The sequence below is a fragment of the Cyclopterus lumpus genome, chromosome 14, assembly GCF_009769545.1.
Source record: "Cyclopterus lumpus isolate fCycLum1 chromosome 14, fCycLum1.pri, whole genome shotgun sequence".
Taxonomy (NCBI): Eukaryota; Metazoa; Chordata; class Actinopteri; order Perciformes; family Cyclopteridae; genus Cyclopterus; species Cyclopterus lumpus.
In genome coordinates this window covers 21,672,051-21,697,751 of record NC_046979.1, presented here as the reverse complement: position 1 = coordinate 21,697,751, position 25,701 = coordinate 21,672,051, and the positions used below count along the sequence as shown (strand labels likewise).

At 43.4% G+C, this 25,701-nt stretch overlaps 2 protein-coding genes across 3 annotated transcripts; both read right to left on the bottom strand.

Moving 5' to 3' along the window:
* Positions 1-740: 740 nt before the first annotated feature.
* On the bottom strand, positions 741-17,652 carry hyou1 (hypoxia up-regulated 1). Of its 2 annotated transcripts, none has more exons than XM_034549630.1 (25): positions 17,533-17,652; positions 16,972-17,176; positions 15,991-16,066; positions 15,642-15,735; positions 15,427-15,505; positions 15,111-15,265; positions 14,716-14,792; positions 14,431-14,612; positions 13,597-13,712; positions 12,609-12,795; positions 12,272-12,406; positions 11,157-11,239; positions 10,741-10,873; positions 9,391-9,575; positions 8,883-9,021; positions 8,490-8,547; positions 8,151-8,227; positions 5,988-6,218; positions 5,694-5,881; positions 5,526-5,613; positions 4,174-4,430; positions 3,998-4,082; positions 3,223-3,484; positions 3,022-3,129; positions 741-2,095 (listed from the first exon to the last, which is right to left on the bottom strand). In XM_034549630.1, the coding sequence occupies exons 3-25, from the start codon at positions 16,058-16,060 to the stop codon at positions 2,046-2,048; spliced, it is 3,039 nt and encodes a 1,012-aa protein (XP_034405521.1). In that variant the 5' UTR covers positions 16,061-16,066; positions 16,972-17,176; positions 17,533-17,652; the 3' UTR covers positions 741-2,045. The 2 variants fall into 2 exon arrangements, with proteins under 2 accessions (XP_034405521.1, XP_034405522.1); XM_034549631.1 differs by lacking the exon at positions 17,533-17,652 and adding an exon at positions 17,398-17,450.
* Positions 17,653-18,362: 710 nt separating this feature from the next.
* On the bottom strand, positions 18,363-25,430 carry vps11 (VPS11 core subunit of CORVET and HOPS complexes). The gene is made up of 16 exons (XM_034550704.1): positions 25,165-25,430; positions 24,378-24,526; positions 24,142-24,277; positions 23,883-24,046; positions 23,548-23,795; positions 23,162-23,357; positions 22,866-23,017; positions 21,848-22,034; positions 21,499-21,642; positions 20,769-20,960; positions 20,479-20,640; positions 20,091-20,224; positions 19,812-20,014; positions 19,510-19,681; positions 19,085-19,307; positions 18,363-18,907 (listed from the first exon to the last, which is right to left on the bottom strand). The coding sequence occupies exons 1-16, from the start codon at positions 25,304-25,306 to the stop codon at positions 18,743-18,745; spliced, it is 2,769 nt and encodes a 922-aa protein (XP_034406595.1). The 5' UTR covers positions 25,307-25,430; the 3' UTR covers positions 18,363-18,742.
* Positions 25,431-25,701: the final 271 nt, after the last annotated feature.

Here is a 25,701-nt window from a genome sequence, read left to right as displayed (position 1 = left end):
ATGCCATGTCTCTTCATAATAAGTTTCGATAACATGATCAGATTTATGAAGCTTTTGTGGCGATTGTCTGTATTGTTTTCTGGTCAGACCTTGAAGCAGTCATCAATGTGACGCAGGCAGCAGGGTATGCATCACATGCTGTCAGCAGTGGCTTCTGACACATGACATCCGGTAGGGTTCATAGTAAGAGATTTCTACATAATATTGAATAAAATCTATAAATTGTCTTTATCGATACAAATCACAGGGACACTATCCATTCAGCCAGCCAACAAACTGCAGCATCAAACTCAGAGCAACTTCTTCATGAAGAGGTAAAACTACAAAGACCAGGACCTCATAATAAAACACCTCGGGAGAATATGCAATATAGCACGAAGTAAGCTGAAAATATTACATGCCAGTTTGTGGTACAAACATCAAGCGGAAACTGGATTTATGTAAAAAACAACAAACTACTGAGACGTCAGAAGGATATAAAGTGGCTTGATGTACTTGTCTAGAAAACAAACATGGATTTATAGTGATTTTATATTTATACAATAATTCTTTATTTATAGTATATTTGTTCAGGTACCCAAAATATAGATTTTAGAAAAGCAAAGTATTTCTGGAGGAAAGCACAATAGACAGCTGAGCTACTGTTGGCCCTGTTGAAAGCAGGAACACTTTGACAGAATGCTTCAATACACCAAACTCAAAAGTAACTAATCCGGCAATATGTTGACAAAATGACAATATTAAAAACAAAAGATTTTTTTTATTAACAGGTTTAGAAACACAACATTGTTTGCATCTCCCGTTCCGGACTTTTTGTTTTGCTGCAAACACAAAAGTACACAGCCGACCCAAAGTCCTGATCCAAGTACCCCTCCCTCCCCATTCCCGTTAAAGAAAAATGGAGCATCCGAGCAAGAATCTGCAGCGCAGGGCATGTCGAGGTAAAGAACAGTGAGGACACCAACACACCACCTCCTCTACAACGTTTAGCAGCTCATGAGACTTTGAAAACATGGAGTTTAACCAACGTCTCCGAAACACATTCAAGCTCCTCAAGGGTTCGAACGTTAGAAAACAACAACAACTATTCAGTCATTTTAGTTTATCTCAGTTTTAGAACTAGCTGTGTGTCCACATACAGGAGCAGCTGAGAGGTCACTGACCAACACGGACTACGACGTGAAGAACCCAAACCGTCAGGAGGTTATCATGATTCAGGCAATAATTAGAAAATTAAAACTTGAAATTAACTACAGCGGGCATGTAATGTTGGACGTTCACCAGTAAGCAACTTCCGCTCAAGTATACCAGCCACCGTTCTCTATAGTTGACATGTTAGGAGAGGCTGCTGCTTCTAAAAGCCCAGTCAGTAATCAGAGTATGACTTCCTATTATACTACCAGTAGTTGAGACAGATTTTAAGTTAATGTTATTCACCAGATTAAAGATGACTGTACTTCCAAATACACTGGATGTAAATGAAACGCTTTCCCTTTTTGTCATGTTTACAAATATACGTGCGAACTATGTGGCCAAATCAATTCAGGATTAGGATCCATTGATTGTATTTTACGAACACTAACCTCACAGCAACAGTGTTGTTGATGATACAGTGCAGAAGACAAAGTTCATGTTAATGAATGACGAACCAGACTATAACTCATCTCATCCTGGTCAAGTGTCCATACAGTTCGAATGCGGCCGAGCGCTGCTTACGCCTCTCCATCAGCATGGATGTGATCTTCTGTTGGACGGGAGAAGGGATTTGGTCTGGACCTGCATCTAGTCTTTTACTGCTTCTTCATGGTGTTCAAGTGTCCAGTTGCTCATAGAATCCATGAAAGACAAAAGAGATGAAGAGCGCAGAAGAGGGAGGGGAATGAGAAGTCTCCAATCCTTATCCAATAAGCTTCCAGCAGTTCAATAAACAAGAACATAAAAGACAAAATTAAAGAAACAGAAAAAAAACAGAGTGAGAAGGAACTAACATATTTATACACAGTCAATAAATATAGTGATTTTCTTTTTTCTTCCAGTTCCAGCTGTTATAATTCATCGCCTATGTGGTTGTCAGGTTGGGCCTTCTCTGTTGGTCCTGGAAAGGAGGACAGAGAAGGAAATGAATACTGTGTGTCTGTATGTGGGATTACATCCACTCAATTCATTAGTATAGAAGAGCTGAAGCTCTAGAGAGAATATGTTCCCTCTCTAATCCACGCGACCAGTGCTGAGTAATCTGAGCCCATGTCTACTGATCTGAGGCCCACAGAAAGCTGTTGGCTATGGCGAGGACTGCTTCTCAAGTAGAGGCTGGTCATCTCAGCAGCTTTGCTGATGTTAGAATACTCACATCTGATTAGGACTCAATATCAAATTGTCAGGAAATGACATCTCACATGTTGAACTCCTTCCTCGGTCAAGTTGATCACATATTGCATCACATTGTTATGCAGGATTTATTACTACAACAGAAACACAATCCATCATTACATGTCATGTTGGTTTATGTTATTACGGTCTATTGTCCAGAAGGGTACTTTAATTTTATAGTCTTTGTTTGAGAAAAACAAATAATTTCCTAAAACATTTTTAGTTGCGTTTCAAGTCAACATATTTACAAATATAATGAATCAATGAACAAAAACCACATTGTGTCTCCCTCAGGTTCACCCAGGAAAAGATGAGTAACCGTTTTACAAGCTTTACAGCTTGTAAAACAGAACCTGCAGAGCCTGAGAAGAATAACCACATATTGAGTTGGCCCCATGGAGGATGAATGAGCTGCCAGCTGTACTCATACCTCACCTGGACGTTACACTGTTACTGCAGAAAGGAACAAGCCAATGCAATCCATTACAATTGTAGTAGTAATCTAATGTCCATTTGAGTCAGCGAGGAGTTTATTCTGTTTATTTCTGAGCCTGCAGTTTAATGTATTGGACAACATTGATTGCATTTCTATTATTTTGTCCAGCCCCTACAGTTCTCCGGCATCATCAGCAACAGGTACGGCAGACCGACCTGTAGTTGTGGATTCTTCTGTGGGCTGCGATTGGCTGTCTGAGTCTGTGTGTACAGTGGTCTCTTCAGTGGGCGTGGCTTCGCCCGGCTGCACCTCCTCCAGGTTTTCTATATTTGATGAAACGATATATCAGAAGTTATTTCAAGCCTTAAACATGGACAAAGGAATCAGCCAGACGTGCGCTCCGCTGTTGGACCCACCCGTCTTGGTGTCGGTGCTCTCCTTTGTGGGGGGGATAACTTTCTCCTCGGCCGTGGTGTTGGCCTTGGTGCTTTTCTCAGAGCTGGTGCCATTCTTGGCTTTGGCTTTAGCTTTGGGCTTTGCAAACTTGGCCTTGTTGAGCAAGTAGTTCACCTCTCGATCCAGAAGACTCAGCTTGGCCTCGAGGTCTTTGGACAACAGGACCGGCCGCTCCATGGTAGAGCGTTTCTCCTGCTCTGCTACCGTCTCGTTCTTCCACGTCTGGAGAAGACGGAGACAATGCTGAAGGTCAGTTTACTCGATACGAGGAGAACTACTCCGCCTGTGGGAACAGTTCTAAATAAAAACACAGCCCAGGGTTGCCAACTCTTTCCAATGAAAGTAGCTAGCGGCACTTAGCAGAAGTAGCTAAATGTAGTAAAGACGCAGAATGAAAAGATTTCGGGTCATTACGGTCCTGTGACAGTTACAGGATTTGTGTCTTTTTTTGTCAGAGCATTTGATTCATTGAATCCCGTAAATATGACATTGTCTTAAGGACAATAAATCTTTAACATTATGAATTGGGGTGAATGGAGTTTGAATAATGTGGCCATTTACCAGCCAGAGAGGACCTTTCGAGATGCATTATGGGAAACTTACAGTACGGGTTTCCTCTGCTGCTTCCATTTGGACTATATTCTGTTCCATTTCCCCTCGGCCTTTTTTATTGAAAAGCGACACTGAAGTAGGTGGAGAGCATCCTCCTCAGTAGTGACAGCGCTAACCACCTACCGTTGTTTCGTTGATCACTTTGGCCAACGCATTCAGCTCAACTTCAGTAAAGATTTGGTCATCCTCTGGAATCAGTCTGGCACTCCTTTAAAATAAAAATAGAAATGAGTAAACACAAAAGTACTGAGCCACCACAGAACTCCCCCTCCCCTCCCCCTTCCTTTCTTTCAACTCACCTCAAGAAGAAGCTGGAGGTGTTGAGCATGCTGTCCAGGGCAGCCAGGCGGTCCGGCCACTTGCGTCGCTCCTCCACCCTGAAAAACATGTCCTTGCACAGGCTCTTCAGCTGAGACAGCTTCTCTCTTAGCTGCTTGTTGGGGGCCGTGTAGCCGTTCTCGTCCATCCACTCCGACGCCTCGCTCAGCTTGGAGGAGATCTGCTCCTTCTCCTCCTCCGACACCACCAGCTGGTAATCCTCCTGGTACAGCTTGTCCTGGAGGAAGAACCAAAGTATTGCGGGTTTCTGTGATGTGGTGCAATATGTTTTCCCTGATCCGATGTGAGGTCCCGGGACAGAGGATGTTGTATGTGTACAGATTATGAGGCAAATTAGTAATTTGTGATTTTGGGCGATACTAAATAAATTAAAGCTGTTGCACCTGTGCGCACGTCGGGTGTACTGGCCGGACACCGGATCACGCAGCTGAGAATGTCTGCGACTGTCGGACAAAGCGTCCACGAGTTAGATGTTCATTTCCTGCATGGAGTGATGCTGGAAATGATGCTTTGCAAAAAGTCCACCACTTCCTGTATCCATTGTATGGCGCTAGACAGCATGCTTTATACTGCTCTATAACAAGTGTAGACAACATCATGTACATGTCATGTAAACACTGACTACTACTACTGTTGCCAGTAGATGGCGCTCTGACTGAGTAAAAATAATATACTTGTCGACATACTCAGGCCACTAATTTTATTAAGTTTGTCAAGTTTGGGGCAAGTCCAGTGGAGTTACTTGTTTGTTTAATAGAAATTCACATAAAATGGCCACCAAGGCACAGGTTTAATCTCTATGAGGAGTTTGTTAGAATACAATGCCAGGAAACAAGGAAAATGCAGAAATTGGGCGACGAACTGCAGCGCCCCCTGTGTTTGAATATAATGAAAATATCAGGTGTACGTTAAGGGATGCAATGTGGACATATGCTACAAATGATAGGCCAAGTGATTTCAAAGTTATGTATATTGACGTACTAAGCCACGGCCCTTGGACCTGGTCCTTATTTTCTTAACACAATGAGATATTAACAGGCTTTTGATAACATTGAACCAATAATGATCCACAGAAATGTTATGTGAGAATCAGACCCAGCATTTGGCAAAGATTTGTTTTTTTACTAAATTCAAAATGGCAGAAAATCTAAGTAGATGCTTTTTATGTGGGCTTTTCCCCATGCAAAGCCGTCAAATATGAATAAGAACAAACGTGTGCGTGTGTGTATATATATATATATATATATATATATATATATATATATATATATATATATATATATATATATTTTGGGAAGCTTCTGTTGCTTACCTGTGTCTCAAAGATAAACGCTTCCAGACTGTTTAGGGACTTTTCCCTTTCCTGTTTGGCCAGGTCTCTGTCTGTCAAATCCTGCAGCCTGAAAAGATACAAAGACTTGACTTAGCCAATGAAATCAAAAAACACAAGAGCTAAAAGAAATAGAAACTCCTGCTTTACTTCTTCTTAGAGGAAGTGACATCATCTGCCGTTGGGTCGAGGATGTCGTTGATGACGAGTTCCACTGCGATGTCTTCGGCGATCTTGCTCTTTTTTTGAGGTTTTGCTTTCTTCTCTGCATCCTTCTCTGCATCCTTCTCTGCATCCTTCTCTGCATCAGTGTTCCCAGATTTATCTCCATCCTCCTCCTTTTGAATGTAGATTAAAGAATATAGAAGTGCTGAGCAAAATGTTGACCCACCCCACCCTCTAATGCTGAATACATTCTCAGAGAGAGTACATGAAAGGTCTTACCTTGGTATCAGTCTTGCTTCCTGCCTCCTCAGTCTTCTCCTGACTTTTCTCTTCATCTTCCTGCTCCTTTTTGACCGCCTCGTCCTTCTGCGCCTCCTCTCTCTGAGCCTCGTCCGTCTGCGCCTCGTCCTTCTGCGCCTCGTCCTTCTGCGCCTCGGCCTTCTGCGCCTCGTCCTTCTGCGCCTCGTCCTCGCCGTCCTTTCCAGACTCTGGAAGCACTTCCTCCTCGTCCTGGACACGAGAAAACAGGACACAATTTTAGCTCCAATCTCAGGCCAGACACATCTGAGCATCATTAATATGATGTCTGAGACTTCTGAACCACTTGGATTATGGCTGAGTACCTTCTTTAAAAGAAGTTTCTCTCAAAGATTACTATTGTAACTGCTGTATTAGATTCTACTGGATTGTTAGTCTGTACTGTCTTTTCCTTATCTGAATTGTTGGAGCTGGGCCCTTGCTTCACTCAAGTGACTGAATGCAAAAGGAAACTAGCTAGGGTAAGAGTGTCTGTTCTCTATTCCAATTTTACTGGGGACTAAGGTCTACTTTAAATGTATACCTTTAGGGACAAAGGTCTATTTACCTCAATCAGTTTTGGTAAGAACTCACAAAAACTAAGAAAAGAGATCACATTACTCCTGTATTAGCTGCTCTGCACTAGCTCCCTGTAAAATCAAGAAACACATTATAAAAAAAAGCTTGTAGTACCATATTGCCCCACTAGAGAGCTGCGCTCACTAAATGCGGGGCTACTTGTGGTTCCTAGAGTCCTAAAAAGTAGGATGGGAGCCAGAGCCTTCAGTTATCAAGCTCCTCTTTTATGGAACCAGCTTCCACTTTCAGTCCGGGAGGCAGACACAGTCACCTCAGTTAAGAGTAGACTTAAGACTTTCCTCTTTAATAGTGCTTATAGTTAGGGCTGAATCAGGTTTGCCCTGGTCCCGCCCTTAGATATGCTGCTATAGGCTTATAGGCTGCTGGGGGATGTTTTAGGATACACTGAGCTCCTCGCTCCTCTCTCTTGTTTACATCTCTTGATTGCACATTACTAACTCTACTTCTTCCCCGGAGTCTTTGTGCCTTCTTGCCTCATAGGGTCCATTGGACCTGGCTGTGTCTGAAGTTGGTCCTGGGTCCTGACCCCTTGTCCCTGCTTCCTGCATCCAGCCCCTGGCCTCCTTCCCAATGGCCATGCCTCCTTATCTGTGCCTCCTGCCTCAAAGGCCTGGGCTCATTGGTCCGGCCTCCTTCGCGATGCCTCCTGCCTGGTGGGCCGGCCTCCTGCCTCCGTGGCCCTGTCCCCTGCCATGTCCTATCACTACTGGAGTCCCTCAAGGCCCCGTTCTGGGTCTCCCTCCTCTTCGCTATCTGCTCTGTCATTCGCTCGCATGGCTTTTCCTACCATTGCTATGCTGATGACACCCAACTGATCCTCTTGTTTCCCCAATCTGACCGACATCTCTCAGTGGATGTCTGCACACCACCTGAAAAGTAACCCTGACAAGACTGAACTACTTCTCCTTCCAGGAAAAGGCTCTCCCATACTGTAACTCCCTTCTGGCAGGTTTACCTGCTAAGGCCGTCCGACCTCTACAGCTCATCCAGAATGCAGCAGCTCGACTGGTCTTCAACCTCTCTAAATTCACCCACAATTTATCCGCTCCCTTCACTGATTACCAGTGGCTGCCCGCATCCGCTTCAAAAACATTGGAACTTGTGTACTGTGCTGGGAACAGATCGGGTCCAGTCTACTCCAGGACGAGCTTGTAGCTCCGTCACTGCGAGCTAAACACTGAACAAAGTCTCGACTCTCTGTTGTCCTGGCTTCTAAATGGTGGAATGCGCTCCTCAATGACATCAGGACCATAGAAAGTCTCTACATCTTCCGCCGTAAACTAAAAACACATGTTTAATGACTATAAATTTAATAAAGAAAGTACTTATAGCACTTTGTAGTTTGGATTTCTTGAAGAAATTATTGATTCTTGTTGTTCCGAGTTTGTACTCACGGTTGAATGCAATTATGTAAGTCGCTTTCGATAGAAGCAACAGCTAAATGTAATGTTGTGAAACCTTGGTACAGCAGTGTGAAATCAGTATTTGGATAACAAACATACACCTGGCTAACTGATGGGACACTGTGCGATGAGCAACAATTACCTGGATAGGTTCAGTTACATTAGAAGCGGGTTCTGGCGATCCTCCTCCAAACAAGGTAGAAATGGTGTTTCCCAGTTCTGAAGGAGAGCAAAGTGCAGGCTCTGAGTCAGTAGTAATGAGTCCTACACACTGTAACACAGGCTGTTGAACTGCATGAGTCAGTCATCATGTTAAACATGCAACACTTTCAAAGCAATACTCCAGAATACTGTTCTAAAAGCTGAAACAAAGCAGCGGATTCTCTAATAGTAATAGGTCAATGCGTCTCCAAGAAAATAAAACCTGAAGAAAACACTGATCACAGATTTCGGAAGTTACAGATCTGTTTGAAAAACCTACTAGTTAATGTTGATTCCTCTTCTTTCTCCTCCACAATGGTTTCAAACACAGACTCCACCTGTGGATGACAACAGTAATATATTATAATCTTCATTGATACAAATGAAAATGTTTTGATTCTGTGATTATTCAAGTACAATAACATTAAAAATAGTAGATGTATTTATACCTGAGCTAGTTTGATGCTTCTTTTACAGCCATTCTTTCATGCAGTGTGTGTGAGTGTGTGTGTGTGTGTGTCTGTGTGTCTGTGTAACATTGGCATGTCTATATTCACACATACATGTATTGGTTGGAAGTCTGACATACCAGAAGGTAAAAACACTGAAATCTCACAACAAAAATGAGCTAACAGACCAGTAACTGGTTTGGTAGAGTGACCGTGTGACTGACCCGATCCAGCAGCAGCACCCCACTTTCATCCATGTTGAAATGGGCTTTGATGCCTTTTGACTCTGCATCTGTGTGCTTCTGGAAGCTGTCGCCTACTCCAGACAGTTTGACGGTGGTCAGGTTGAGAGAGCCAAACACACTGCCAAACACAGGCAGAGAGGAGAGCAGGGCTTAGCCATCAAAACGGAACAAAGCCATTAAAGTCAAGTCAAACACTATAATGCATAATTCTTCTTACCACATATACTGTTGTATTGTGTCTTATCCTGTACTGTTTGCTATTGTTTTATGTTTGTTATGTCTGTCAAGGGACTACAGATGCAAATTAGCTGTAGCTACAATATGGTACAGTGCATCAAATGGTGACATTTATGTTTTAACTGTACATGGTCCCTTTTAAATAAAGATAGAATAATAATATTAATGAAAACTGGTTATTTTTGTTGGCTTTTTACTACCAGTCCAGGGATGTCATTAACACTGCTAACGTAGCAAGCAGCTAACCAACCTGAGGTCGTCCTGACTGAGGAAGCTGAGGTCGCCGTAGTTGATGTAGAAGGCAAAGTCAGCGGTGTAGCGGTTAAATGTGATGACCTTGCGCTGGGGGTAGGGCGCCATTCTTTGGAAGAGGATGCGCTTGTTGTGTTTAAGGCTTCTGATCCCCTCTTCCTCCGTCTCCCGGTTAAACTCCACCTGATTGGAGTTCAATAACGTGGTGTGTTAACACGCCACGTATTCAGGATGTATTAGGGCCCGAGCACCGACAAAGTCGAAGACCGTATTCAAACTGTCATGTTTATACCAAATTCGTTTTCGGGTCATTATTGGATCAATGTCATCAAAAGCTTGTTGATATCTCATTGTGTTTAGAAGATATGGACCAATAAACCTTTAAGGAGCGTGGTTTAGTACATCAATACACATAACTTCCAAAACCATTGGACTATCATCACCAAATGTGTAGCATATGTTCACATTGCATCTTTTAATCTACCCTGTCATTTTCATTCTATTCAAACACTAGAGGGCGCTGCAGTGAATCTGACAATTTCTGCTTTTTTAGCCATTTTTCATCGTTTTCAGGCGTTATGAATGCATAAACTCCTCCTACAGATTCTTTTGAGATCAACTTCAATTTTGTTAAAGGATGATCTGAAGACCTTTATGATGACGTCAAATTTGTAATTTTACAAAATAACCTGAATTGAATCTGAACTGGGCTTTAAAACAGCTGGAAAGAAACAATAATCTCACCCAAAAGAAGAAAAGGATCAAATGGAATGTGGATCATTTAGACCAATATCGGTTCTAAATATAGATTATACACTTCCATCATGGCAAGACGATTAGAGGAGTTTTGACCCACGCTGCTACATAATTATCAGACAGGGTTTATACAACGCCAAACACAAGATAATACACGAAGAACACTAGACATTATGGATCATATTAAAAAAAATAAGATAGAAGCTAACAGCATCTGATTCACATGACATTTACATGATGTTGTCTTCAGTTGATATACAGCTACATAATGCATGATGTCTAGCGCCACACAGTGGATACAGGAAGGGGTGGACTGTTTGCAATGCAGAATTTCCAGCGTCACTCCATGCAGGAAACAAACGTCTAACTCGTGGGTGCGTTGTTAGACAGTCGCAAACATTCCCGGCCGCGTGAGCCGGCATCCAGCCGGTACCCCCGACGTGAGCAAACGTGCGAGGGCCCATACATCGCTGCTTGCAGGTTTCATTTATATCGTTACTAAACAATGTCAAAAAGACACGTCAGCATTGAACAAAGACAACACTGCATTTCCATCAAAATGGATGTTATTCAGTGAAGAACCTGCACTGACCTGGATGGGGAAAACCGCTGCGTCTCGCACCAGGAAAGGTTTGACCTTGAAGGCCTTGCTGAGGGCAGCAGCCTGGTAAACGGCGCCCATGGCTGCCGCCTCGTCTGCATTGATGTTCTTCCCCAGCTCTTCTCTGCACAGACACACACAGACACACACAGACACAGTTACAGCCGCTCCTCTCTGCGCACACACACACCTAATTCAACACAATCGTGTTGTGTAGGTTTTCACACAACAGGCATTTGCTTTGGTGTAATGGTATATTTCATGAACAATACAATTATAAAAGAAAATACAAATAGAAGTTAAGAAATAAATATAGAACAGAAAAACATTAAGAATATATAACAAGATAAAATATGTACAATATATCTAAAATGAAAGATATTCCACATCTCAGTGATGACACTTACTTCTCCACAGCTTTGAGCAGCACTTCCTGAACCTTGGGGACACGGGTGGCGCCACCAACTAAAATCACCTGCTCAATTTCATCCTGTTGGCAGAAATAAGAACTCAGATTCAGCAGTGATGCAAACTGCTCATTATTTCACATTGCATCTGGCCACACAGCTCAAATGACCTGAACATGTTTCGCTTTAGTGACACTTATCATTTGGTTTTCCAATAAATCCTTCGACATTTTATCGTCTTGTTAGATCTAAAATTGTCAATATATTTTTGGGGACTACTTTTAATGAACGCAAAGGGAAACCAACAAATAAGCATCAACAACAAATAGTAATACGAGCCCAATAAGCACACTGAGAAATAAAGAATACATGAAAGACTTCATCATGCCTACACTCATATGACGAATGTGTTGTAACTCTGTTATGTTGTCCTTTGTGTACACATGACAAATATTGCTTCTGTCCATCCTGATAGAGGGATCCTCCTCTGATGCTCTCCTGAAGGTTTCTTCTATTTTTCTTCCTGTTTAAGGGTTTTTTGGTGAGTTTTTCTTGAACCGATGTGAGGTCCCAGGACAGAGGATGTTGTATGTGTACAGATTGTAAAGACCTTTGAGGATAATTTGTGATTTGGGGCTATACAAAATAAATTGAATTGAAATGACAAAGTGCAGCATATTACATCACCAACACTCCAGGTGGCCTCATCATCTAGCCTCTATGCACAATTGAGCCCGGTCAAAAGAAAACAAACAAAAAGGACCAGTTGGCAAAATAAATCCACGAAACCAAACGTGTGCAGACAGATGTTTCTCTGTTCTCACCTTAGATACCAGTTTAACATGCAAACTTCCAGTGCACACACACTTCTAATGACCAAGACATCTTGGGTCTAGCAGTCACTCTTTAAAGCGTGGTTGGCTGCAGGACATCATCATATCTTATGTACACATATGTATTTTCATATTCCTTTTTTATCTAGCTTTCATGTATCCTGCATCTGCAGTGACCTACATCCAAATCTCCCAACAGGGATGCCCAAAGTGTCATTTTATAATCCTGTGGCGTGGGACCGCCAAGCTGCACTGGATGAGACGTGTACTTAGAATACTGACCAGCTTCATTTCTGCGGTGGTGAGAGCATCCTGCACCGGACCCGGGACTCTCTCAAAGAGATCGGCACACAGCTCTTCAAACTCAGTCCGGGTGACCTTAGCTTTAAAGTCCATGTCATCCATCAAACCTTCCACCTGTAAAGAAACATGTTTATCCGTCACTGCATCCAAACATTAGGACTCTCCATCACAGATCTGACTGCTCGTGGAAATGAATGGAGACTGCAACATCTCAAGCACCGTGAAAACAAGGAATTTAAGATTTTGAAAATATTATTCTTACAATGTGGTTTTCAACACAACAAGCAAGCTGGTTAGTTCACATCCCTGGACTCACCTGGGCCATGAAATCCACGTTTGCACTGAGCACCGTCTTGAGCCTCTGAGCCTCTTTGAGGAGCTTGGCCATGGCCCGGTGGTTCTCTCTCACATCCTTCTTGCTCTTCTTCTGCTCGTTGAACAGTTTGGCCAAGTGGTCCCGGAGACGCAGGTCCATCTCGAAGCCCCCCAGCCCACGATCAAACCTACAGCCAGAACAAGAGAAATCCCCTTAGACTAAGGACACGTGGGGGGTTTCAATCAGCTGACAATCAAAAGACATCAAGCATTTACTATCATTTATAGTCAAATACTGATAAAGATAAAATGGTCTCATCTGTGGAGATTAAAGAGGCTCAGGTAGGACCCATTAAAGCTTCCACAATCTCACCACAAGAGAATTCAAAGTCATCAAATATGATAATTATTCCTCTAAACTCAACCACAATAAACTATCCATGCAACATTTCCATTAGGTAGACCAGATCCTGGGTCGTCTTCAATTCTCTGAGTCTCTTTCAGTACGTTAGCTGACTGCTGTAACAGTCAGACTTTGAACAGGATGTAGCACATCCTAGTTGTGTGATTATATTGTGGACATTTCACCTGACTGAATAACCCACAGGTCTAAGCATTGACTATGATGAACATTGTGATACTTGTGTTTACGGAGAAACCTGTATTCCGTCCTATTCTTAAACAGACTGAGGTTTTTCCCTACTTTTATTTGCCAAGCCACAAACCGGAGCAAGCAGCTAAGAGGCATGAGCTACCAACTATGGTCATAAAAAACACTATGAATTAAAAATAGAATACAAAATTATGAATGTATTAATGATGGACTAACATTTCATAATTATTATCATTGTTTAAAGATATTACATTAATTTATTTATTATTGAATTCTTTTGTCCCTTTTTTTAAAACAAGGACACAGCTAATCTTAAACTACATAATACTCTAACCATCAGACAATCAACACTTCTCAGCGGCAATACTGGACTCACCCAACTCCTCGGATCTGGAACTGGGGCTGGGAGCCGGCCTCCTTGGTTTTGACCATCTGATAGGTGACGATAGTGGCGGTTGTGCTGCCTGAGCCCATGTCATAAAACATCACATTCTGAAAAGGGAACCACATCAAAAGCAATTTGTAGTCACTCAGATGAGCTTGTTTTCCTCACAGCGACAGATAGTCTGAATTCCCATCATGCAGTGCTCTACCTAATAGTGAGGTACATTTAAATAATGAAGCTGTGGATATTCTATATTTGTTAAGTCGGTCCCTCAATACTTCCTGGCTTCCTTCCTCTGTATAATAGAGGAGGAGTCACACGCCATGTCATTGTGGTACAGCACATGCACAGCAGAATCTGGTCTGCACTTGGAGTGAAGCTCACAAGCTGGTTGATGCTCAAAGAACACGAGGATGACCGATTCATTTCACTGACAGAAGCTGCCTACTGTATGAAGGAGAGTTACATTTCTGCAACTATTGAAGAGATCTTTAACAAAAAGACAAAAAATGAAATGCTTTCTTCTTATTCGATAACATTCCATTGCACATCAGGTGCCATCCAGTCGAATGTGCGCCATCCCTTTAGCTCCGTCTGCTGTGAGCCTCAACATCACAGCTCTAGTTACGCTGAGCATGTGTCGTACCACATACTGCAGCTCCAATAACGTCAGAATGCGCCTTAGCCTACACGTGATGTCTAACTGTCTGTGACTAGATACATACATTGGCACTTTGGATCTGCACATGGGATTAGTCAACGGAAATATAGAACATCAACAGGCTGCTTGTTAATGTGTATTTGGGAGAAATGCTGAGTGTGCACCTTAACATTGTTGTCGATATCTTTCCTCCTGAACACCCCATAGTTCAAGGCCACAGCTGTGTTGTCGTTGATGAGTTGAAGGACCTTTAGACCGGCCATCTGTGCAGCCTGCAGGACTGCCCTGCGCTCTGCCTGGTTGAAAAAGGCTGGGACGGTGATCACGGCATCTTTGATTGGTTGTTCTGGGAGCCGGAGGAATCAGGAGGAGAGAGACTAAATTAAAATCGATATGCTTCATATATTCAAACATTAAGTGATGCATCTTCTTCCGCGAAGCAAACTGACCTGCAAAGTCCTGAGCAAGTCCACGAGAATAATTGAGCAGCATCCCGAGGAGCTCCTCAGGTGTGAACTGCATTTCTCTGGCAGGACAAAGAGCCCAGAGCCAGATTAGTCACAGTCCAAACCACAATCTATTGATAAGGTTTTTGCAGGTGCTGCTCTGGTATTGATGTTTCCATGACAACTGCTGTCATACCTCTAAGGGCTAAAGTGCCTCATACTCAGTGAAAATTAGAACAAGCATCGATACTGGAGGGCGTTTTACTGGATGCACCATGAATACACTGAGTGATTGCCTTTTGAGGTCAGGAGATTACTATGCAAACTATTTGAAAGCAACACACACGTTATTAGATCATGTATTGTATGATTGAATGAAACCGAGTAAAGAGACTCACTCTGAGTTTTTAAAGTAGACTGTGCCTCTTACTGGGTCTTCCAGCAGCTGGTGCTCAGGGAAACGTTTTTGGTAGAGCGCCACCTGGAGGTTATCATACTTTTTGCCCAGGAGGCCTTGGAGGTGTCTGTAAACACTTTTGGGGTTCTTCACAGACTGAGACAAATGCAATATGGGACCATTAAAAGCATACAAGGACAAGACAGTTTGAGGTCAATTGAATTGTGGCACTATGGATTGATAGAGTAAAGGATATTCATGAGATTACGCAGAGATTCCATCAAACTCAATTCAGGACATTTGAGAAGAAGTCTTACCACTCCCAAGGCACTGTCTCCTAAAAGTCTTTCATTTTCCTTCAGACATACAGCCATGGGTGTTTTCCTGCTCGACTCCCTGCAGAACAACAAAGCAGACAAAATGTTGATTTCTAAAATGTACCTTCATGCTGAGCCTTATGGAAATATAAACTTGGGTGTGGGCAAGCCAGGTGTGTGTGCACTCACTGTATCGTGACAAACATTATACTCACTTGTTTAGAACAATCTCCATCGGCACACCAGGTTTCACTATGGCCACTTTCATCCACTCACTGCCCAGGTCAACAGACATAACCGCTACAGTCACTGCAGACACACAAACGTGTTACATGAAGCTGCTGAGGCCAATGGGGAGCAAACAACAAAGAGCCCACAGGTACAGAAGAACTGCATTATGGATCTGGTTTATCTAAATTATTAGCAGCTGCATGTAGAGTGCCAGTGTTTTAAAACTAGACTGGTGCTCTGGCTTTACCAGCGTGATCTCTGTTGGTTGACGGCACTGATCACCACTACGAGCAGGGCTTCATGTTAGGGAAATAGGTTGATGGCTCATATTACCTGTGTGAGAGGGCAACATAGCCAGAACAAGGCCGAAGAGAACCAGCGGTGCCAGCTTACTCCCCCCCATGATGAGCTGCAGGATGAACAGATCAAACATTAGAATCTGAATGGAGTTTCACAGGTCCTCATCCCACACCACCATCAATACAGAACACCTTTAATCCCCTGCTCATCTTTGCATGGTCTAGATGGCAACGTCACACAGCTTCTCCACAAGTACTTGTGGTAGAAACTGGGATATTTACACATCATTTACATCAGTCTTTTGCTCCATGTCCAGTCACTGCTAATGTTTCCCTTGTTGTTCTTCAGTGCTAGTATGACTAGAATTACTGTAACCTACTACAGGTCGTGCCATGGCCTTTGCACAAGGATATTCAAAGCAGTTAATGCACCTGATCCCCACCCACATAATAGGTGGCCTTTACATCATTGTCAAGCTCTGATGTTGTCTCAAGCTATAATATCTACAATGAACCACTCTGCCCTCAGAGGAGAGTCTGGGTTTCATTCTCAAATGTATTCTGGAGAGCTTCAAATGAAGAGCAAGACACCAGAACAGTGCACGTGTGTTTCAGGGAGGAACATCAGGACATCTGCAGAGACATTTATGTTGGCCCAGGTGAGCCAGTGACGTATGAATGCAAAATGGATGAAGAGAAAACCTCTAACAAAACTAACTCAAGACACATCTGGTCTCCAAGCTGCTGGAGATCCCTTGAATAAAGTGGCTGGTTGTAGATGCTGCTGATGTGTATTATCTCTCAGATTACTGCCAAGTTGGATACAATAATCATTGTGGCGCGTGATACCATAAACGGCTCAATTCAAACGCAACTAGCCGTCTTCGGACCGTTTCGGGTCAAAGCTAGCGGCACAACAGATGTTGACAGCTACCGTCAGCTAGCTGCCTGTCTGACAACCATCTCCATGAAAGCATGACTGACACGCTGTGCTGTGTGCACGAGCTCAACTTACCGTACGACCCGACCGCAAACGTGACTGTTGGCTGTGCTGTCCCGGGCGAGTTATGAGGTTCTGGCGTTAGTTTTCCTTGTCTTTCCTTAATTTAGAGACTCTTTGTGTCACACTTCGCCGTTTTCCGTTCCCCTTATCACCGGCTCGTTCTCAGCTACCGGGCCCGGAACGCGGCGTCACCTCATTGGATCCACCGATGCCGCTTCTGGGAGAAAAAGCTATTGTCAAGCTAACAACAACCACATATACGGCTTCCGGTTAGCATTTGAGTGTAAAACGCAACGTAGCCCAATAGACAGGTATTGCAAATGACTAATAGTTATTTTTGGGCACTAATTCAAAATTAATAACGGTAAATGGGGAAGTAACAATGTATTCCATTTAAAAATAGCTGTAAATGACACTCTTACAGTAAAGTTATATTACCTTATTAGGGCCCAATATATATAACGCTAGTTAACGTTAGCTAAACAAAAAGGTGCACAGTGCGATAACCGCCTATTGCCTTGGAGGAAAAACTTCACGTAATTTCACAATTACAGCAAAGTTGTTAACGCTTACGGGTTATATTCTTGGTGCAGGCAAGAGGCGATTGAATGTGCTCTTGTTTTGAAAGGGAAACACTCTTGTCTCCGGTAATTAACTCCAGCTGTCTTGACGCCTGGTGCAACAACCGGCAATGACACTCCAATCCAGAGCCCGCCCATCTCTCTCCACGCACTGCACCTTGATTGGTCCACGTGAGGTGAGTGACGTCGCAACGATTCTGTCTTCAGTCAATTGGTCCACGTCCAGATAGTGGGCGTAAATTGAATAACGACACTTCAAGGTAAAGTGAGAACAAACCACAAGCTTCCTTAAAATTAATTAATTTACTTGATTTTAAGTGAACTGAAGGAAAATTGTAATACATGCTTTAAGTCGTTTATCTTACTTTTGTCTTTTCATGATAAAACATGCGTTTTGACCTGTATACTGGTATTCGGAAATCAATACACCTTTGACAAACATATTTATATCTGAAGATGGAAGTAGATGTACAACTTATGTGCAGAAACTTGACACTTTAAAGAAATTAAAAGATAATCTTTTGTTTACAAAGCTCAAGAAAGGCCTCGGGGAAAAATGGTGACAGTCAAAAACATAAAAGGAAAACTGCTACACAGTGGCAAGCGCAATAGAAGCTCGAGTCTCCCAGAACAGGGATTGAACAGGGTTTTTGTGAAGAGCCCATGTAAAACTCAGCTATATATATATATATATATATATATATATATATATATATATATATATATATATACACCCTCTGTCATGAAATGTGATGCGATAATCATATAGTAATGTAATACATGATATCATATGACCCATAACCCATGACACAATGCTACATCAAGACTTAATCACTTAATGACTTTATTCACAATTTGAATCCTCAAGTTATAGTGGCAGACATCAAGTAATTTCATCATTGACAGACAGTTGAACAATTTGAGTGTTATGTGCTAGATGAATAATTAGTACAAGCAAACACATCAAAAGCAAAATGCTCAAAAGTGGAACTCAGCAGGGTTTAAGACACAGTATCACATGTTTTTAACTAAAGTACATTTATACAGTCCCCAGCGCTTCATGACTAGGAACATGGTTAGGGTCCATCACAGCTTCTCAAAGCAGGCCACTGCTAAACAAAGTGGCAAAGCATAGTGCGGAGAGGCTGCACACAAAGTTCCTGCTCAGGAGGGATTCAGACCGCCATCACAAGCGGAGTTTCTCAGCAATTTCTCTTAGTGTGGACGAGAAGGTCTCTCTGCAGGCTCACTTCCAGGCTCCCCACAGTTTTAGTGCCAGGTGGGTCGGTGACCAGAGTCAGTTTGTTAAACACTCCTCGACCAAAATAGTCAGCCACGACCGAGAAGCCATCATTAGAGCTGCGTAACTGGAAACCAGAGAGAAGACACAATAACTTCCATTAACGAGGCGAGTTCACTTCACAGGAGTGAACTGATCGAATCACATCAACGTATAACCTTATGAGAATTAGAACAACAACGGATCATGGGTAATCATACTGAATGAAAGGAAGTGAATGATTGAACTGCTCTAGCATTGTCACCTGTCTGTTGAAATGGTCATGCAAGTCGCGCTTCTGGTCCTGGGCACGCAGCATGTCCATGACTTTGCGGTTCTCGGGAGTGCATGTTGGGCACTCGGCCTCACTCTCGGCGTAGCTTTCGAAGCAGTGTTGGTGGAAGGAGTGGCTGCACAGGAAATGAACAGACGGAAGCTCCAGGGGGCTGTTGCACATGTTACACTTGGTTTTCTGGAATATCTTAGCACTGTGTAGGAATACAAAGATTAACAGTCAAATTGGGCAATCCAGGACCTCTATAAAGTCACATCAGCACAAGTAGCAACAGACAAACATGAAAGAAACAGGTAGAACTAGTGGTAATCATTTAAATACTTGGGAATGATCACTATGTCACCTGACTGACCAAAAGCAAGTCTATGAAAGTTCCCATCCTTCATGTGACCCACCTCGTTTTGAGCTCCTGGATCTCAGAGCGGAGGTGAGCCGTTTCTTCGCGGTACTGGTGGATTTTGCGTTCGTCGTCCTCTATCTGCTGGCTCTCCCTCTGCAGCTTATTGATGAGGTAGTCCTTGATGACAGAGAGCGTGGCTGTCGAGTTGTGTGCCAGCGTTTGCACCACTACGGCAGCAGAAAACACATGGCTGTAATCCTGGGCCTCTATTTAAACAACATCCTACTGAAATCTAAGAAATGTAAAAATCCAAAACAGGATTGCATGCAGCTTTAAGTAAAACGTCCACCAGCTCACCAAGTAATGGAGGCATCAGGTTGTTTTGGTCAATGTGGTGTAGGACCTCACTGATGTAGGCCTTGCAGTCCTCTTCTTTCCTGGCAAAGTATCCCAACGCCTGCTCCCATAGGCAACCCTCCTGGTCACCATAGCGCTGGCAGGCCTCGACTACTTTCCCATACTCCTCATTCTGCATGTGGTAGTGCATAATCTGCTGGTATCTACACAAGAAAGCAAATCATGTCAATAGACATTTATTTATTTACACACACATTAATACACTCCTCTCTCACTTACAGTTTACCCTTCTCATAAAGGTAGAGGACGCCTTCTTTGAAGTTGTGCATTTGGCAGAGGACCAGGGCCTTATCAAACACGGTGCTGTCACTCCTCAACAGGGATACAGCTTCCCCCTGCAGGACTTTTTTTCTCTGCCGAAAAACAAATGCATTAGGAAATAATCATTTAAATGATTGTACCCTTAAACAAAATTTCTGCCACGCCTTCTATATATATATATATATATACACACACACACATATACATATATATATATATATATATATATATATATATATATATATATATATATACACACACACACACACACACACACACACACATATACATATATATATATATATATATATATATATATATATACGTTTGCGTGTCATGGACTGACCACAGGGTCCTCTTCATGTGCCCAGTCCTGTAGCCGGAGCTCCAGCAATGTGTCATACACTCCCTGGGAACAACGGGAGTCCACCTCCATCATGTGCTCCAGGAAGGCCTTCAGCTCCCGAGGGTTGTTGGCAAAAATCGGGATGAATTCCTCGGAGTTGGCCTTATAACAAAGCAAATATGGACCGGCATTTATGAGAGCATTTCTGACATCACAGGGTCATCTGATAATATCAGGACCACAGAGAGTTCACAGCATCACAAAGGAAAACGGAAGCCATGCAGACTGACCTTGTTGGCCCAACCTCTATCCAGGCTGTCCGAAGCTTCTCCGCTGGGTTGGTAGTTGGTGCATAAACCCTTCAGCAGCAGCGTGGTGCCTTCAGGAACATGGTGCATCAGTGTTTTCCCGTAACGCTTCATGTTGCTCTCAGCTTGTTCAAAAGGCAGACGTCCAATGTAACGCAGCCCTTCCTGATAGTTCTGGATTTGGAGGGAATCATAGTAAAGCCCCTCTTTAAGACACATATTATGTAACATGGCTGGCTTTATGCATCTGTTGAAGTGATGCCTGAGAGCGAGAGAGAGCAAAGTGTCAATTACCGGTAATCTTCTAAGAGTTTTTTGAAACAATGTTTCATTTCTCAGTGCTGTAATAAAACGGCCCGTTTTAAAACAGATAGCTTGCAATACAAACATTATACCAGGTAGACATACAGCGGACGTGATGCAACACCAGTCAAACTTTATACAGCGCTGCACAACTACTCAGCTGAAAGCTGGATGAGTGTTGCTAGATATCAGAATATTGAAATTCCACACCGATCTCACTTCCGTGTTTCAGTCTGCTGCTTTCGCTATTGGCAGTTTGTGTTCCCACTGACAACAATCATCTGAGGAGATAACTGAGGAATAACTCAAAGGAAGTAGTGTGACATTTGTTGGAAATTGTAACAGGGAAAAATAAATATTGGATGGTATTATATTATATACGACTATTATTTCTATGTTGTTTTTTTACCTTGAGGTCTTCCAGCTGGATCTTAAGGTACCATTCATGGTGCATGTGTTTCTCAGCCAAGAAGACAGCGTGGTTGTGGTAGCCAGCCTGCCGGAGAACCTTGATGGCGATCTCAACATCGAAGTGGACCTCACTTTCACTGCTCTGTTGAAATACGGAGCATTAGGACCACGGCGTTATAATATGGCAGCAATCATATATATATATATATATATATATATATAAAATATGGCAGCAATCATTGACTTGATCACTTTAAACTATGCGTTATATTGTTACTGCAGCCCATCTGTTCTGATAGAATACACAAGATGTTGTATTCATCCCCTTACTCCTACTGGTCAGTCACCTTAATGAACTCCTCCAGCTTGGAGCTGTCCTTCAGCTTGGTGTAACAGTTCAGGAGCAGTGTGGTGTGGTCTGCGTTGGCCAGTGACTGTCTGTGCAGGGCCTGCAGATATGCGGTCAGGTTGTGGATCCTTTGTGCGTCCAAGAATTTCCTGATGACATACGAGGGCTCCAGTTTCCCAATGGTGCTGTAGGAAAAGAGTGGGATGTTAGAAGAGCGCTTCTATCAATTGGGAGAGGCTGCAATCCACTCTGACAGCTGGGCCATTGTAGACCAATAAGTCTCAATGCCAAGTGACATTGAAATTGAAAATTAATCTAGACCACAAAATCCTCACCATGGCTCCTTTTCCCTCTCCCCATGACATTTCTAGATGGTGTAATAGTAAACTGAAGGCTCAAAGGGGAGTCAGACACGGCACATACAGGGCTCAACAATACGGCTTGACGAGGAAAGTAGGCAAGGCAAGGCAAGTTTATTTATAGAGCACAAGGCAATTCAAAGTGCTTTACAGCTACATACAATTACAAAAAGGCAAATAAAAAAGTACAATGCCACATCAGACGAGTACATCTAGCAAGCGACTCGCACAACTGGCAAGTGGTAAAAAGGAATTAAACAGTTTTTTCCCCCGATGTTGGAAGAAGCTGAAGAGTGAGCCTTCCTTCTCTCCTCTGATGAGAGTTCTCATACTAATTGGGCATTCAAGAGGAAATGGTGGCAGGTAAAGACTAAATGTCTTGAGGAAACGGCAGTTCAGTTGGGTTCAGTTGGGTTCAGTTGGGTGGCATATTCATTTACTTCAATAAAGATTAAACGTGACGATTCCTTTTGATTTGTTATTTGATCAGCACGAATACATAACATATTTCTGATGGATTGTGAAATTTGTGGTCGAGTCAAAATTGCCTTTGGAGAAGTAGGTTTCTGATCCACTTCATGAAATTGAACCCTTACATTTAACATCCAACCCAAGACAATAGTTTGAGATCTGGAAAATATTTAGTGATGCGATTACCGGATGTACTGCTGGATGGCCCCGTCATGGTCTCCCTTAAGGTAAAGGTGATCACCGTACTGTCTGAAGATCTCCGACAGCCCGTCACTGTCCAGGTGCTGGCTCTTAGCCAGGTTTATGGCCATCACAAACAGGTTCTTCTTAAACAGCATCTTAGGAGACAAACGAGGAGTGAAGCCTGCTACCTGATCCACAGTATCACTAGTCAAGAACTGGATCTAGAAAAAGGACCCAACTCATCATTCCTGGTCCTGAATTTACTCAAGTGCAGTAGGGGCCCTCCACTCTGGACTCACCTCTAGTTTGGTCTGTGTGTCTTTCTCCTGAAGAACAAACATCCTTCCATCTCTGGTGAGGATGTAGAAGGATCCCCACTCCGCCACCACATCCACAACGTCATCAAAGGGGGCGCTGTAGGCAATGAACTTGTTGTCCAGGTCATAGATGGTGAGAAGCTGTTTGTCTGATGGAGAGCTGCTACCAAACTCTGTCCTGAGGAGAAGAATGATCCTGTCAAAGGTCTCATAACAAAGCCAAGTCCAGTTTATTTATACAGTAGCACAGATTTACTTCAAGGTGGCAGCAGATACATTTTTTTAAATGCTGCCCATGTGTCGATAACTTGGTGAAGATGAAGGATTTCCAGTACACCTTCATCTAATGTATTAAGTGTTGTCCTTACTTGTTGGGCGACTTGGCATCCCTGATGAGTAAAAACAGATATCCGCGGTGCCAGTGGGCCAACAGCTTGTGTCCATCGAAGGCGAAGCAGGGCCCTCGTTCGTCAGGCTGGTACAGGTACACGCATTCCTCACCGGCTACAATGAACTGGGAGTCCTGGGAAGGGTCTGCCAGGGAGGAGCAGCGCAGCGCACAGCCGTGTGTATCCAGCTCTACTTTCGGGTACTCCTTGATGGATAAGGTGTAGCACTAAGCAGGGAGAGGGCAGGAAGTCAGACTGCTTCTAGAGTAGAATCACAGAAAATGGTTATATGTTCTGGGAGTGATCAGACTTACATGGACTTTCTCCAGAGTGGCAACAAACAGATGCGTGACCTTTGCCACCTGGCGGAAAGCGAGGCCTGTGACTGGGCTGGTTCCCTCGTGCAGAGTCAGAGTTTTACTGTGACGATCTCTGGTGATGTCACCTTTAGTTAAAACCACGCTTCCATCAGTGAAACCTGTCAATCAACACAGGAACCATTATGAATTGGGAGGCCAAGCAGCCATTACTGGGCCGAATAGCAGAGAGAAGACCCTTTTACTTCAATCTTACCAATAGCCATGAAGTTGAGGTTTTCATGCACACCGAGGCAAGACACCTCTGTCGGTTTGTTGCCGGGAATTGCGGGGAAAATCCTTGTGCACGGAGGATTTCCACTGTCTCTCTTTTCAAGGTTCCAGACCTTCACCTAAAAAAACAAGTACAGGTTCAGTTCAGTCGCGGTCCATTCAAGTCGTTGCCAAAATGTGCTTTGTGTTTTAGGTTTCTGTGGAGAAGCCGTCACTTACAAGAGGGTTTATTCCTTGCTCATCCTGCCCCACTGACACAAGGATGCTGTGCTGCTTCAGCTGGTAGAGGTGCGTTACCCGCAACTTGTAAGCCTGAAAAGATGTCAACTGCAGGGAGCGGGTCAAAAGCCAGATCTTGCCATCCATATGTAACATTGGAGGTTAAGGACAATTATGTACAGTTGCAGAAAGAGATGCCGTGTACGGCAGTCCCCTCACAGTTCAAACTTAGAATGCTTACCCTGCAGACAAATTATATAATATAGTATTTGGTTGGCTTGATTTTTAAACGACACCGCCTGAAAGCTGTAACAGTCAGAAAAGCACCGGTACAATCAGCATACAGAGGGGCAGAACACGAGATCAAATGCCCACCTCTAACCTTGTTACCTACTTACCAGGACAGTCACTGTGAAGGTGGAGGACTACAGGTGCATCAATAGAAAGTCATTAAGCTGAAGGTCGTTCAGTAGGTAGAATATCGACCGAAATGAAAAGTAACAACCACGCTCTCATGAAGTGGCACGATAAGTAACGTCAGAGTTTGGTGTGACGCTGTTTCCAGGACCAGAACACAGAACATAGAACATAGAACATAGAACACACACACAGAACATAGCCTCAATCCCGCGCAGTCCCTGTTCAGGTTAAGTTATTTGTTTCTAAAACAGGGACCAAATGACCTCGGCTTGAGGTTTGCTTTCACAATTGCTGAGTCGCGAGCATCAGCTGCCAGTGAGCCAGACCAACAGGAGCGGAGGACCGCCGCAGTGCTGCTGAAGGATATCTCCCAGAACAACGTGACCCCGGCCGGAGTCACACGCCGAGATTCCGCTCGGGAGAACAAAGTGTTTCCCATTATCCACAGGGTCCTTCACCGTGTCTTTGTCAAAGAAGACGAATTTTCTCCACTGTAAGAACGCTGCCATTTTGTTAGCATTAGCAAGCTAGGTAATAACAGGGCGTTGTCATGTGACACTAAAGTCACGTGGCCTCCCCGGTCACTGCTCCTGGCAGCATTGAGTTTATTGCCGAGCCCACTCTGACTGCGCCTCCGCACACTTTACCACGCACGGTCGGCGTGGGGTGTCGAGTCACTTCTGGAGCGAGTCCTCCCAGAAGGAAGTAGTTGGCACCACTGAGCTAACATCTCTTGCTAACTTCTTAAGCTTACCAACGACTATAGACTACAGATAGTATTGTAACTAGCATGTGCAATGTACACAAAATGTCATTTATTAGAAATATACTCAAGCCATATTCTAGTTAATTTTTTTTAATTCCCCACGGGCCATTTAGAAAACGGGCAGCAGGCCGCAGTTAT